We start from the raw sequence: 15,110 nt of genomic DNA, 5'->3' as shown, positions 1-15,110 counted from the left end.
TGTTGTAGCTGGTTGGAGTCAAGCTCATTTGAATTAATTTCTAATTTACAACTATATTTTATAAGATGATCATGTGTAAAAATATAAATAGCAACTGTTGCTGTTAAACATAGTGGAGTTCCTTACAAAATGTAGTGGAGTAGAAGTGTAAATTATCATAAAATTAAAGTACTCAAGTAAAGTACAAGTACCTCAAAACTGTGCTTAAGTACACTGTTAGTATGTTATTTTTTTTTATGACTCAGTTAATCTCGGCCAGGGCGCTCTTGATTTTTAATCTCAATGAGAAAATAAAGGTAAAAAAACCCATCTTCTTAATCATTATTATCTTTGACCTGCCTCTCCTGAACATCATCAACAACAGCAGCGTCATTAAAATCTCTTACAAATATCTTGTCCCTATGTTCCCCTCACATTACCAACACCACTTAATGCGCATTTCATTAAAAGAACACACTCAACACCTGCTGTTATATTAATATATGTTTTATTCTTCTCCATTTTTATTATCATTATGTTTTATTTTCATATTTGCAAATCTTAAGGTCCTTTGTGCACGGACCTATCATCACGGCACACACATTGGCACAACAAGATTGGTCAGAAATAGATAAATTCTAATCACACTTTAATAGCACACAATTTCATGACTTTTGCAAGGACTTGGGAAAGACATACTATAACAATAACAAATCTGATCATTTTTTTTCCTCCTCTATTGAAATCAGAATTTATAGTATGATGTGCCAAAATAAAACATAATAGTAACATGGACATTCTCCATTCTCAAAATGAACAAAGCATAAATAAAAAGGAAATTAAAAACATGAGATAGAACCATAAGATGTACAGCAGTTAATAGAATAGAGCTCTGATGAATGTGAAGTGAAGGTTTGCCATAAAGGTGCCTCTGAAGCGCAACACTTCCCCTAACATGAAATAAAATAATCTCTGTCTTTAAATAAGAAACTGCTGACAATATAAAAATACATGGCATTGTACTGTAGTTCATTAAATAAACCAACAATTCATATATAAAATATTATATTGACGTGTATAAAAATATGCCTTACAACTTTTTGAAAAGGGTAACAGCCGTAAGCTTTTTGTCTGCCACTTCAGAACACACAGTCGACCACAAAATTCCAACATATGTACAAACAATCAACTAATAAGCAGTCAGAACGCCATTTTGACAAATAAAATGAACAGAAGCATCCAGGATCATATTCGTATGACTTATTTTTTCTGACTTTACATATATATAAGATACTGTAAGATTCAAGCAGTACTTGATGGAAATACATACTCAAAAATAAATTAATAGAAAAGAAATATTCTGTCAATTAGGTATGTTGATATCAGTGTATCTTTGGAGAGAGGGAGAGAGGACGGTGAGGGAGACACATTTTTCAAACATTTGTGTCACATCACCTGCGTAACAGTATTTCAGCCCACTGAGATCAGAACAAACACAGGCAGTGTCAGCTATCCTAAAGTAAAAAGGAAAATAAAAATCTACCAGAAAGCCAGGACAAGAGCCAGGGAATATAGAGATCATTCGGAGTAATACCGCTTGGATCACTGAGGCAGTTCACGGAGCATTAATGTGAGCATGCAGCATGTCACCAGACGACGCAGAGGACGTTGCTGCAACTGTTGAACATTCAGGCAGATGTTATTGTTGCTGTGACTGTGAGGGTGTGTGTGTGTCTTGCTTCTAGAGAGGACATGAACGTTAACTGGTGTGTATTTTCCATAGGAAGTGGTTTATCCCTGCTACCTCCTGTCCAGGCAGTGTCTAGCACATGCTAAAGCCACCCCCTCTCCCTGTGCTCCTGCTGCTCCACCACCTCCTCCTCCTCCTCCTTCTCCTCTTCCTCCAGGCTCAGAGCAATAGGACAGACTCATCCCTCACTCCCCATCGCATGGTAAAGTGCCATCTTCGCTGGCACGTGAGGGCACGGGCGTGCCGAGCTCATCCACGCACCAGCAATGGCCACGCTGCATGCCCTTGGAGGAGCGGCACTGTGCGAGATTAAAAGACAGAGAGGGAGATTTTGAAAGGGAAAGGAGGGCGGAGATTGAGTGGGAGAGTGGGAAAGGTGGTGAGAGAGGAAGAGAGAGAGAAAATGATATGTCATCATAGCGCAGTACTGATTCTCTGAGCCCACAGCTGAGAGGCTCAGAGAGAGAAGTGTCAGTTATTCTCAGCCCCTGTGGTCAGAGACAAATCTCTGGATGCACCGAACAGAAATCTGCAGTGGAGTGCAGCTCTGACACTCAGATATATATACAGTGACACCAAGTCAGTGCAGCAAACACACATTTTCACATCACATAAGATCTAACAAAGTTCCAGTGTTATGTTTCGTGATGATTCAGGTGACTGTGATACTCTACCTGCTTTTTCCTGTAGAAGCCACGGGTGTCACAGTTGGGTATATAGATGTCACGGTCAGACTGGAAGATTGTCAGCTCAAGACCCCTCAGGACGCTATTGAGCAGCTTGCGGCAGGGTGCCTGAAAACAGCAACGCAGAGTGTGACTTCAAACATCACTGGAGGCAAAGATAGAGGACCTGTCTTCATCTGGAGAAGAGTGGCCCCCCTCAGGTGATTGTGTTGGCAGAAATCCTCTTTGATCACAAAACGTGTCGATGTGAATCACAAAGGATTAGCTACTGTGATGCAGCAATAGAGCCAGAGGCAGGGAATATGTATATTTATATATATCAGATGTCACATATTGTATAACATTATATAACCATATTGTTACACAATGCTTTGGCTTTTCAGGTCACTGAATGGTTTGAAGTGACTGTGCGTTTTTGTGTCACTTTGTGAAATTAAACTTGATCATTTGCGTGACTATTGCCGCTCCCACGATAACACACACATTATTAGTTGAAATGCTGCAGATCCGCCGGCTTGCAAAGTGAAAAATCTGTGGCGGCAGCGGCCGACTTGAAACTTTCCTGATTCACATCATGCTCAATTAGTTCTGCCGCATAGCAGCGCACACATCATGCACCATAATGCATGGCTTCAGAACAGTGTGTGTACATGCCACTGCAACACCCAAAACAGCGGAGGATCTATGGTTGTAACTCTCTATAAAGAAATGCAGCTCGATACACAACCCTTTCCATCACATCTGGTGTGTATTAACACAATCTTGTTATATGAAATGCTTCATACATCTCATTCAGGTAAGGATTCATTAGATTCATTCATTAAAGATTGTGAAATAAGAGCATGAACTTACTTTTTCAATGTCACCACTGTGTGAGGGATGTGGACCTGAGAGAAAATGACACACCAGCATGAGAATGTGACATTAAACCATCTAAGCCATTTATATCAAACCACATCCAATGACACATTTTATAATATATGCTACATAGACATACTTAGACTGTGTTGCACATCTTGCATCTTTGTGCAGAAGACATTACTAAGCAGCCTCACAGATGAGATCTATCTGGGGGTGGTCATTCAATGAGAGACCTAATTTCCACCAGTATATTTCCTTCTCAGACAGTTAATCGCAGTATCTCTGTTTGAACAGTAGATGGGGATCACTGCAACAAAAAGCTGCTTGATCAGGACATAGGTGACACAGTGTCAGTTTCACATTCACTCTAAATTCTCTACAGAGAGCATGACTTGTAGGAAAGATAATTGTCATGCACGCTGTCATTGGAATGGATGAATAAATGACACTGTACAAATCATATAAATGCATCTCAACTTAAAGATTGTTGCAACACCCTGAGACTAAATAAAACCTCAGTGAAAATAATTCAGAAATAACCCCTGTGTTTTTGGGGATTTTCCATATTTATGATTAACAACAGAACTGTAACGACAACTGACATTTTTATCACAGTGGCTCCAGAGGCACTGCAGAGCAGTATTGGATTGTGGAGGTTTGCAAATTCATCTGTGGTGCACAAAATGCATCCAGGCTTAAATGTCACACACTAATTGGCCTTTCTTTTTGTTGGTGAGTGACACAGCATCACATGCGATTTACAGATATACAAGAGGCACACTTTATGTACAATTCTATGTGGTGCCTGTGACAATATCCTCAATAAACCACTGACATTTCAAGGCTACCTGCAGTGTCCATGCATGTGCATACATGTTCGTGTGCATATGTGATTCCATGCACGTGTGTGTGTGTGTATATACAGTATCTTACCTGTGGGGGGGGGCCTCTCAGTGGGACTAGTCCTGCTGTGCTTGGCGCAAATGCCCCTTCCCTGCAACAGAGCCTGGAGGGGGCTGTGCTCCCGTGGTGGGGGAACACAGCGAAGCCCCTTGGCACAGCTCAGCGTGTACACACCACAGGGCTCTCCCTGGGCCAACACTGACGTGCTGCCGGCAACATTATGGTCCCTGGGGGGCCGACCTGCCCCCAGTGGATCCCTGCAGGAGGGACAGACCTTGAAGGGCCCCAAGCGGTTTGCCCCGGTCCATGATCCGCAGTGGGCAATCAGCAACAAAACAACGGTTGTTAAGTTAGAAAGGATAGGCATTTTCTGTCCAGGTCTCAGGTTCTCCACACTGTCACTCTCTGTCAGTTAAATGTGGCTGATGCTATTTCTGGATGTATATTTCTCTCTCACTCTCTCTCCCTTTCTCTCCCCTTTCCTCAGTCTTCTTCCCGTTTCTATACAGTAGCTTTCCTTGGTGCTTTGCCGGTTGAGTCCCCTGCAGTGCCAGAGGAGACAAATGGAGATCGAGAGAGACACAGCAAAGCACCAGCTTTTAAAGATCTGAAAGGCGGTGATAGAGAGTGAGTGAGAGAGAGAGGGAGAGAGAGAGAGAGAGGGAGAGAGAGAGAGAGAGAGAGAGAGAGAGAGAGAGATAGAGAGAGAGAGAGCACAGTTATGACACCTTCAGGGGCTGGGACTCAGAGAGAGAAAGACAGAGAGAGAGAGAGAGAGAGAGAGAGAGGGAGGTGGCAGGGAGGGAGAGAGCAAGTGGGGGGTGGATTATGTTCCTTTCAGAAATTATCAAAATCTCCCCACCCTTTCCTGTTATATACTCTCACATACATCTAGCCCTTCTTCTTACACTTTATGTTCAACATTACACATGCATAAAGAGAAGTAGTCATGTTCAGATATTTGCACTTTCTTTCCAATGGCAGAGACCTTTCTGCCACACTATTTGCCATGGTAACAAATACAAATGTACATGTACCCCCATCGGCACCGCCACTGCAATGTCATTTGCTCCAACAAATGCACAGCTGTGTGTTTTCCTCCTGCTTGAATTCTGTAAGAGGTTGTGATGGACAATATTCCCTGTGTAAATATGCAATGCTATATCTGAGATCCCCACCTGAGATCCTCTGTCTTCATGTCACATATATCAAAGGTCAGAGAATACTAAAAGAATGAGAAATGAAGCCAGTGATCTCCCGAATGTACTTTAGAAATGTCTGTATATTACCAATCAGAAGTGTAGTATACCGATGTGACATGACTTTACACATCAACAGAAACCTAATCAAGTCACTGCTGAGTCAGATATGTAATGCATTGCCTCTACAAAAGGGATAACCTAGTCTTTAATAAGCAAGCCAACTTCTAGATTGCATTACAGCAGCTATCAGCTATTACTTGACTTCTTGGACCATATTACATGTCGAAGTATGAGGACAGTGGAGACTATCGCTCGCCAGTTGTTTGAATTGCAAGAGTAATCATCTGGATAATTAGGAGGAGGAGGAGGAGGAGGAGGAGGAGGAGGACTCAATTTTGCAGGAATGTGCGTTGACCAGCCTGAGCCAAACTGCTGATAATGCAATCCAGCGCTCCACTCAGCCAGTTAAGATTTTCTACACGGGTGCCATCTTTAAAAGATCACTACTCGAGCCCTTCACCCTTCTACTCAACAACACAACACTTGATCGTGACATTCCTGATGTGATGAAACTGTATTTTAAATGAGGCACATGGTTTCAATTCTTTTACTTTTCAAGACAGATTCAAGAGGTAAATTTGCAACCACTGCAGTTAAAATGCTCAAGTGTTAAAGTGTAGAGTCTGTAGTGAGCTACTTTTACTTGACTCATTTATAGAAATGTCTTATATGATAAACACAGTAAAAATTTGAAGTATCAGTAGTTCCAAGTAGTAATGCCCTATTATCAACACTGAACATCATGGCACTGCAAATATAAATATGTATGAACATTGATTATTATTATGATTATTATTAATCATAATAATAATCATAATAAATCCTTTATTTAAACAGATGGTCTCATTGAGATCTGGATCTCTTTTTCCTGTGTACAAAAATTCTGTTAGTGCTTCATAAACTGTGTTCATGTTACATTTGTCCACAGAGCACCCACAGCAGCAACGCCAGATAACACAGGAGACAATGGGACCCAAGATAAGAGTGGAATTTGTTCCTCAGCACCAAACCTACTGCCATACTCTACCAACCATCTTCATATGCAGACCCTTGACTTTGCTTTCAATTTCTGTTACTACATCACCGTGCACATGGAGATGGTTGGTGAAGTCTGGCAGTAGGTAAAGTGCTGTGGAACGAATTAGATAAGAGAGGAATTCGTTCCTCAGCACTCTACCCACTGCCAGACTTCACCAATCATCTTCATGTGCACAGAGACAGAAAGAGTCAAGGGTCTGCACATGAAGATGGTTGGTAAAGTCTGGCAGTGGGTAGAGTGCTGAGGAACAAATTCCTCTCTTATCTAGAGTCCCATTGTCTCCTGTGTTGTCTGGCTTTGCGTTGCTGCCGTTGGTGCTCTGTGGACAGATGTAACACGAACACAGTTTGGGTTATTAACCTATCCACGGGTTCACATTTGTACAGATATCTACTAAGCCTGTGTACATGATTTGAATTTTAATGATTAGTCAATTAACCAATTGGATGATTGAAAAAAAATTAATTCCCAAATAGTTTGACAACTGATTAATCTCTTAGGTCATTTTTCAAGTAAACATGGCAAACTTTTGATGAGTCCAGGTTGTCAAATGTGGGAATTTGGTACTTTTCTATGTCTTACATTATAGCAAACTGAAGAGTTTGTGGTTTTGGTTGAACAAAACAAGACATTTAATGATGACGATATTGTGATGCGTCTTTTTAACTCTTTTCTGATATTTTAAAGACCAAAAGATTGATCAATTAACGGATGGAAAAAATTGGCATATAAATCGATAATGAAAATCACTGTTACTTGTAGCCCTACTTATGAACAAAATGTGTTGCGTATGAGCAGTTTGCCTGCTGCTCGTCACTTGCTCCTGCAGTAGGACTACAGATATGACAGAGCACACAGGCATACCCAGGGGCCTGTACTTGGTGGAATTCAGGGCTACATGAGGCCAAAACCTGCCTTGCCATCAGCAGCCTGTTGTTCTGATTAATCTTGGCAAGGAGGGCAGAAATCACCTGCCGTCTTGTGTTCCCATCAGCTCGCGAGCTACAGCACTAGTCTGTTTCCACATATCAGGAGAATGTTCCAAGACCCACGCCAGACCAACGGGGGCTCTCTTTTCCACACTGCCCTGGATTATTCATTTTTCCTCCTCTAGGCAGCCGCACAATTTCTTCCTCAGTTTGTACCTTTTCTCTGCTTCCCCGGCTCAGGTCTAACAGCTGGTTCAGAAAGTCTCTCTTCTACCACTTCTGCTTTCAACATAGCAACCACAGTCCTTGCTAAACCTAACCTCGTGTTGGGTCACCACTAGTGGTGGACTGTAACTAAGTACACTTACTCAAGTAATGCACTTAAGTACACATTTGAGGTATTCTACAATTCACTTTGTACTTTTACTCTATTACAATTCAGAGGGAAATATTGTATTTTTCACTCAACTACATTTATCTGCAAGCTTTAGTTCATAGTTAATTCAAATATTTTTGCACACTAAACATAAAAAACCATCCAACAGTAGGCCTATATACAAGTAATGAATTCACACCTACTTTCTTTAGAAGTGTTGAAGTGATTTACCCTTACCCTAACCTTAGCCTAAGCCTAACATTACCTTAACTTAAACCAACTGATTTAAGTTATGGGGATTTACTTTTTGTCTTGACTTTGTAATTAGATTTGTCCCCACAACATACATGTGTGTGTGTGCGCGCGCACACACACACACACACACACACACACACACACACACACACACACACACACACACACACGGAAATCGAGCGACAGAATTGGCTGAATTCTTGTCACGGTTGCTCAAACCTCGCTGTGATTGGCTATTTCGGCAACGAGGGTTTGACGTCACTAGGAAGCGCCGAACTCTAGTTTGCAAACTTTTATGTGGTGCTAATGGACTAATGGCGGACGGACAAAAGTGAGTTTCTGTCATATTAGCCGCCAACATAACAGGTAAGCGGCACCTGTAATAAATCTTTGTATTGCCGTCCACTTTTAGAAACGACCTCTCTTCGTCCTTTTGTTAAGCACCGAGCTTCAGCTTCAAGAAAAGAAGCTATCACATTAGCCGCTAATGACGCTAACCCATGTCTAGCTCGGTGACTAAACTGACCCTTCGTCACAAACGCGAATTGATAATTACTGTTTTGAAATGTTATTTAATTGACACTAAGCGGTATGCGACTGTCAACCGAAATGGCAACAGTTAGCTGTCTTTATAATCATGCTCTCTAAATTTAAATTACCTTTACCGTTAGCACTGTTGGTTTTGAGCTGCTAGCTTGCAATCCTTGACAGCATTAGCAGGATGTAAACATTGGCACGCCCACTTTTCCTCATCACATTTTCTGTTTTAACGATGGAAAAATGTATCCCCTTTAACATTTCGAAACAAATTATCTGAGCGAGTTTTATAAAATAATATAAGACACTGCGTGGAAATCGGAGTTTGACGTTGACAAGTGTGTTTGTACATGCAAGGGATTTGACTCCGGTTTTAATGTCTCTCAGTGTTTGTGTTCTCATTACTAATGAGAACATTCTGGAAGATACACATGGACACCCTGCAAAAACAAGGACAACTAAGCTGAGATGATTATTAATGATGATAAACATATGTCTATTATGTACAAGAAACAACATGAAATATCCATATACAAGTCAAACGGTTTCTGAATTTGTAAACAAAGAAACAAGTGATGCATTGTGTGGAAGAGGGTCGAGGAGGGCTGAAATATATATAAAATGTGTAACAACGGGAATCATTAGTTGCACACCTAAATGTGTCAGTGATTTACGCTGCCTAAAGCGTTACTTAATAAATTAAATAGGCATATATAATAATTATATTCAACCAACGGACTCTATCTACTCTTGTTTCAGGCCCACTACTTCTGGAGATGGAAATGGTTTTCAAAGTTTGCTGTATTTCAACAATGAATTTAACAGCTCACAAATGAGTTGTCTTTTGTTCTATTTTTGTCTGTCTTGTTAGTTGTTAATCCAAAACATGCTGACACATAAACTATACAGCCATAGAATGTCTTGGCTTTATTATGGTTGAGTTACCATGAAGCCATCACCTTCAAATTAAAGCTAGAGCAATACATCGGCCGTTATCACCTTTTTGCAGATGCATCAGTGTTGGTGTATATGTTCGCTGATGAGTAACAAGTTGTTGCAGTACAGAAATGCCAAACTAGGTTGATAGGTAATTATGTCCCACTCACTGTGTATTTTGATCACAATTTTCAATACGATCTGTATTATGGTTGTCTAAATGATGTGCTTATGTGGATAAAAAACAATAAACAGTGAATTATCTGTAGTCTTACCTACTGAGAAAAACACAGGATTGAAACAACAATATCAAGAATTTCTTAATCCATATGAGTCTAAAAACAAATTACAATGCTTCCAACTGTTGATATTTTGAACCTGCCTCATTGTGGTGACATCTAGGCCACATCTTAAGAAAACCCTTTATGCAGTGAATGTTTGAGAAAATGCTATTACTAGAAACTTTCAAGCAATTATTGAATACAGCAGTGATTCAGCTACCTCCTTGTTTCTTTTTTTTTTGTTGAGGCTCAAGCAACAAAAAGGCAGGGCAGAAAACATTGCACAGCAGCTGAACTTACTGAGAAAGTGCTTATTTCTCCACTGTCCCATTTTCTTTCTTTCAGATGGATGACATCAATGTACTACACCACAGATGCCTCCTGAATCTGAGGCGCCGAATCAGAGATATTGGGGATGGGCGCCCCGCCCAAGAACGATACATGAGGTTGCAGAAGGATGGAGACACACTCAGGTCAGCCTGTTCTTCAACTTGTGTGGGTGGGGATTGAATTTAAGTGATTATGTAGCTTTGCTGGACTAGGTTAATTTGAGTTTATCTTACAAGATGCTTCTGTTTTATTTTGTGTTGATTTCTCTGCCTACTCATTGGGGAATTTTGTATAATGACAGGCAAAGCTGTGGCAAAGTGGGTTTATTACATATTGTCAAATATTTTCTCTGTTGAGAATGTAAGTTTTGCCTAGCAAGATTTTGGGAAGAAATTGTTCTCATTTTATTATTGATTGTATTGGCAATGTGTCTCATTCAAAATAGCTCAGAAGCCGTGGCTTTAAAGAAATCATGTTGATGTCATCAACATGCTGACCCACCATAGTGTAAGAAAAGTCAGATCTATACATCGCTAATCCTGAGTGTCAGTGGAGGCTAGTTTTGAGGGCAGCATAACATGGAAAACATTGTATTTTCATCAAAATCTTCTGCTATACCTACTGGAAATTTAGATACTTTATAATTAGGTTAGTTTGAAGTAAGTTATTTCTTTGACTGTAAACGCCAGATTCCTATATTGACCAAGTATCTCTGTTCAATAGTCTCAGATAACAAGATTAGCACTTGTTATACCTTATTCTAAAGATGCTGGCATTTCATTCAGTGTTTAATGCAGCACAAAATGTTAAACACACTGCAATACTGATACAAAGCTTCAGAGGCTCCAGTGATTGATTGTGTTACTAATAACAATAATGATGGTTCTGTTTGATTCAAGTGTCCCAGTAAGTCATGACAGCGTAATGGCAGACACATGAACAGGACTCGGAAACTGAAGCTAGTAAAAAGAGTTCAACCATCCCCATTATTAAGTTTTTTTTTTACACCTGTGCTTTTGCTACTGTGACATGTAAAATGTCCTCTGTGAAAAAGGCCTGTTCTCAGGAAGCTCCATGTTTTTCCTAGCATATCTCCAGTTTGCCCTTCCTTAATAAAGCATGTCCTTTTATAAAGCTAGTGGGCATCATATGTTAAACAGTAACAGCAAATCATCATGTGCAAGTCGTTTTGTATTACAGTCTAAATCTGCTTCATTGTCAATAAGGACTACACATTTTTGTGTTTTCTGTTGAACACGTCAGTGCATATGATTACACTGATGGTGTTTGACAGTCAAAGATGAAGTTGTTCTTCAAGATCTGTTTCTGATTGTGCATACAGCAGTTGAACCTATTAGGAGTCACCTATTGTTAACCTGTATTTTCTTCTCTTTAGTTACCAAGGGAACTCTGAAGAGGTGGGTTGCTATGTGGCTGGCCATCCTTTATCAAAGGGAAATTGCTACTTCGAGGTAAGGCACAATGACAGTGATGCTTTAAGTCAGCATCTGACATTGTTATTGTAACTCAGTTCTGCAAGACCTGACTGTTCGCTCTTTGATATTTATTTTTGTGCGTCATTAGTTGACATGATCACTACAAACTGCTATCTCTGACTTTGTTAGAGAGAAAAATAAAGCAATCATTCATTTTTTCATTTTGAAATGTTTGGGGTGGTCACAATATGATAGGCTTACCACATACCATCGTCCCTGGTTGTGCTCAAGATTGCTTTTCCATCCAACCAGCAATTTTATCCCCTGGAATCCCATTGCAGACAATTTTCTCAACTTCATATTAAATTCTGAGTGCCCCCCCACAGTCCCAGTTCACCAGTGCAAAACCACTACCTCAAAAATGTCCTAGCTGCATTGGAATGAGGGATAGGGTGTGGGTTTAGGTGGTATCTCTGCACACAAAGATTAGTCTAACACACAATGTTTTTTCAGTAGACTGGCAGCAGGAGAAAGCATTGGACATTTATTTTAGCAAAGCTGACATGCTCTTACAGTACGTATAATAGTTCTCATCCATACAGTAGAGCAAAGAGAAAGGTATCTTGGTGATTTAAAACAGGAAAGTTGCAAGAGTTCAGTCATGAATTAGGTGCTGAGGGCTGCAGTGTCTTATTTATGAGCCAGCTTATTTGTGGATGGTGCACGTCATAGTAGGCCTTGTGACGTGTAATAAAGAGACTGCAGGTGAGGCAGGAATACTTGTCTCAGTTTTTAGGCGTGAGGAGGAAATATAAGGCTATACATTATCCAGTGAACCCACGTCATTCTGCTGGGCTGGAAATAGACCCAGACAGGACCACACAGCATCAGAGTCCTGTGGCAATACCAAGCTCCCCTGAAAACAATTTACTTCTTCCACTTATTCTTTTCAGATGCTTTTTCTTCTTGAGATGAGAAACACCATTTCAGACATATGTCACATTTCAGATCTGCTTCACTAAGACTCTATACAAGCCAGTAATGTAATTTGACATTATTTCTCATGGCTGTGAGGTGTCCCTGATTTATAACAGATGTGACATTTCTTCTAAATGTGATTTCAAACTCTCATCTGAGCTCCAGATCTCTCTCTCTCTCTCTCTCTCTCTCCTGCCTTAGCATGCAAATCTTAAAGACAACACTGGTTATATTTAAATGAGAATCACATTTGGAGCCTGATAGATCTCACTGACATTTAAACAAGTGGATTTTAGTGAGGCCATTACCCAGAGTTTTATGCTACGTTTTTCTCTGCTCTGTGACGCACATGCTGTCAGTTTCCCAGATATCTCTAAAATTTGGGAGCATTTATTCTCATAAAGGTCAGGCTTCTGTCGACGTATGCGTCACTGCTATCCTCGTGTTTCTCCTCGTTCTGCTTTCACAAGGAATCCATTTACTTCTCTTGTCAGTTGCTGCACTTTCTCCACTTTTTCTTCATCCATCTTCTTCAAGTCCAGCTGAACATCTGCAGCATTCCACTTGTTTTAATAGATTTATTTGAAAAATTAATATCAACATAACTGAACGGCTCATCAGTGATCGCATTCCTGCTATTTTCCAATCTAAGTATTCTCCCATGTTTTTATAACTTTTATTCGGACATTTGTGGTATTTTAACAGTTCGGGTGTGGAAGTCAGAACCTGCCAATGCAAAGAATTTACTTCTTAAACAAAGCAAAGGTGTAATGTATTATCCTTAAATTGGCAGACTGGAAAGGAATCAGGCCTGGAATTTTTAGTTAGGGAAACCCACGAGGTTTGGTTTCACGTGCTGATAGCTGTCATGCAGGAGCAGGGATTTTGGGGTCTGGGATGAAGAGAGAGGTAAATAATTAAAGAGGTGGGTAAATTAGAAGGGTTAAAGTGAGGAATAATACAGAAGAAGAAAATTTTGCAGGGTGAGAAATGACTTGGAGAGGTCCCAAACAAAGGAAGGAAACAGATTTAGACACGTAACGGATGGGGTTATTCTCCTGTATTGCCTGCATTATCTTTTACTGAATTCTGCTGTGTCATTTTGCTGTGATTGGGCTTAGCTGGCAGGCTGCTGTTATGTCTGAGGGGAGGAGGTGATTGTGGAGGTTTTCCTCTGCTGCCATGTGGGTTCTGGACTTTGGATGTGCTGGTACGTTTTCATTACTATGATTATTTTGGCCGAAACCATTACGGTAAATGGTATCATCATAATAATCATCAAACTTTCCTGAAATACTATTATTAGTGCTAAATGCAGTAAAATTACTCCACACCATGATCGTTGGATTTGATTGGATTAAACCGTACCTGACAAACTGAATCAGTGAACTGTATGTTGCAACTTTGTTGGACTCTGCAAAAGAATTAACATCAAATACACTAAAACCCATAAACACACGCAGGCTGTTTGTTTCAAATTTAAGACAGTTGACTTGAAACTGCTTTCAGTGCAGTATCTGTGATTCAACGCACCCAATGACATTTTTATGCCTCCACGCTGGTGACAGCTGTGGCCAGAGGTGTTATGTTTTTGGGTTATCTGTCTGTCCTATTCTTGTGAACGTGATATCTCGGTAACACCTCAAGGGTAATTCTTTAAATTTGGCACAAATGTCCACTTGGACTCAAGGATGAACTGATAAGAATTTGGTGGTCAAAGGCTACTCAGACCTCACGAAGCGGTTTTGGCCCTAACATAATAAGAATTAATTTGCTGATTCTGAAAAAAAAAAACACTGAATACTTTTTATTAAATTCCTTCACAGTCTTAACTACATTTATTGAAGGAGTCTGGACAGATGTGGATGTAAACTGCAACCTGACTGGTTGACCGAGGAATACAACTGTGAGACTGTAATTCTAATTGGGGGTTTATGATCTTACCCATCCGTCTAAGACTTCTGGGGAGCAGGAACATTGTAGTAAGAGTTTTATGCTTGATGTTAATAGTTTAAAGGTAGAATGTTAGAACATAATAGTGGTGGAAATGCAGCAGTAATACTGTCCTGTGTTCTTAGTGCTCTCTGAAAAAGGCATTAATCATGGTATTGACGGTAATAGAAATCTTTCGTGGTAGTACTACCATTGGAATGATTCACTGCGGTGTGTATTAAAACTGGTGTACCAGCACATTTCTACTCTGGACAGCTGCACAGCTGTGCAGAGAGTCAGACTCTGGGCATTTGGATAAGACCCACACCAGCCAGACAGACTGAGGGTCGACAGGGACAGAGATTTACTTGTTGGGAGGCTTCCTTTCCTGAGTTGAATTTTCCATTGAAGGTGCAACTTGTTGAAGCTTCTCACAGTAAAATATAAAAGTTGTGTTTTGATTATGGTTTGACTGTAACTTCATGCTATTTTAAAAATGAACCTTTTCCTTTCTGACCATGTACAGATGTAAAAACTATAAAGACCTGCTCCATATGTGGAAGTGAGTTAAACTACTTAACTGGTGCCACAGTCATTGTTACAATATATTTTGTGTGTGTGTGTGTGTGTGTGTGTGTGT

At 40.2% G+C, this 15,110-nt stretch overlaps 2 protein-coding genes across 4 annotated transcripts in view; one reads left to right on the top strand and one right to left on the bottom strand.

Annotated features, from left to right (window-relative positions):
- Nucleotides 1-470: 470 nt before the first annotated feature.
- igfbp6b (insulin-like growth factor binding protein 6b) lies at nt 471-6,367 on the bottom strand. The gene is made up of 4 exons (XM_023392914.2): nt 4,210-6,367; nt 3,268-3,302; nt 2,404-2,523; nt 471-2,028 (listed from the first exon to the last, which is right to left on the bottom strand). The coding sequence occupies exons 1-4, from the start codon at nt 4,544-4,546 to the stop codon at nt 1,915-1,917; spliced, it is 606 nt and encodes a 201-aa protein (XP_023248682.1). The 5' UTR covers nt 4,547-6,367; the 3' UTR covers nt 471-1,914.
- Nucleotides 6,368-8,290: 1,923 nt separating this feature from the next.
- The window catches only part of spryd3 (SPRY domain containing 3), a 56,134-nt gene continuing 49,314 nt past the window's right edge, over nt 8,291-15,110 (top strand). For 2 of the 3 annotated variants that reach the window (XM_023392999.2, XM_087170080.1), the window contains exons 1-3: nt 8,291-8,406; nt 10,140-10,267; nt 11,521-11,596. In XM_023392999.2, the coding sequence (XP_023248767.1) occupies nt 10,140-10,267; nt 11,521-11,596 (204 nt within the window). In that variant the 5' untranslated portion in view covers nt 8,291-8,406. The remainder of the gene's footprint in view (nt 8,407-10,139; nt 10,268-11,520; nt 11,597-15,110) is intronic. The other variant, XM_087170081.1, reaches the window with a different exon arrangement.

This window comes from Seriola lalandi, unplaced genomic scaffold (assembly GCF_002814215.2).
Source record: "Seriola lalandi dorsalis isolate HSWRI2012SDOR001 ecotype SW California unplaced genomic scaffold, Sedor1 jcf7180002054927, whole genome shotgun sequence".
Classification (NCBI taxonomy): domain Eukaryota; kingdom Metazoa; phylum Chordata; class Actinopteri; order Carangiformes; family Carangidae; genus Seriola; species Seriola lalandi.
The sequence above is the reverse complement of the archived record's forward strand: the minus strand, read 5'-3'. Positions and strand labels throughout refer to the sequence as shown.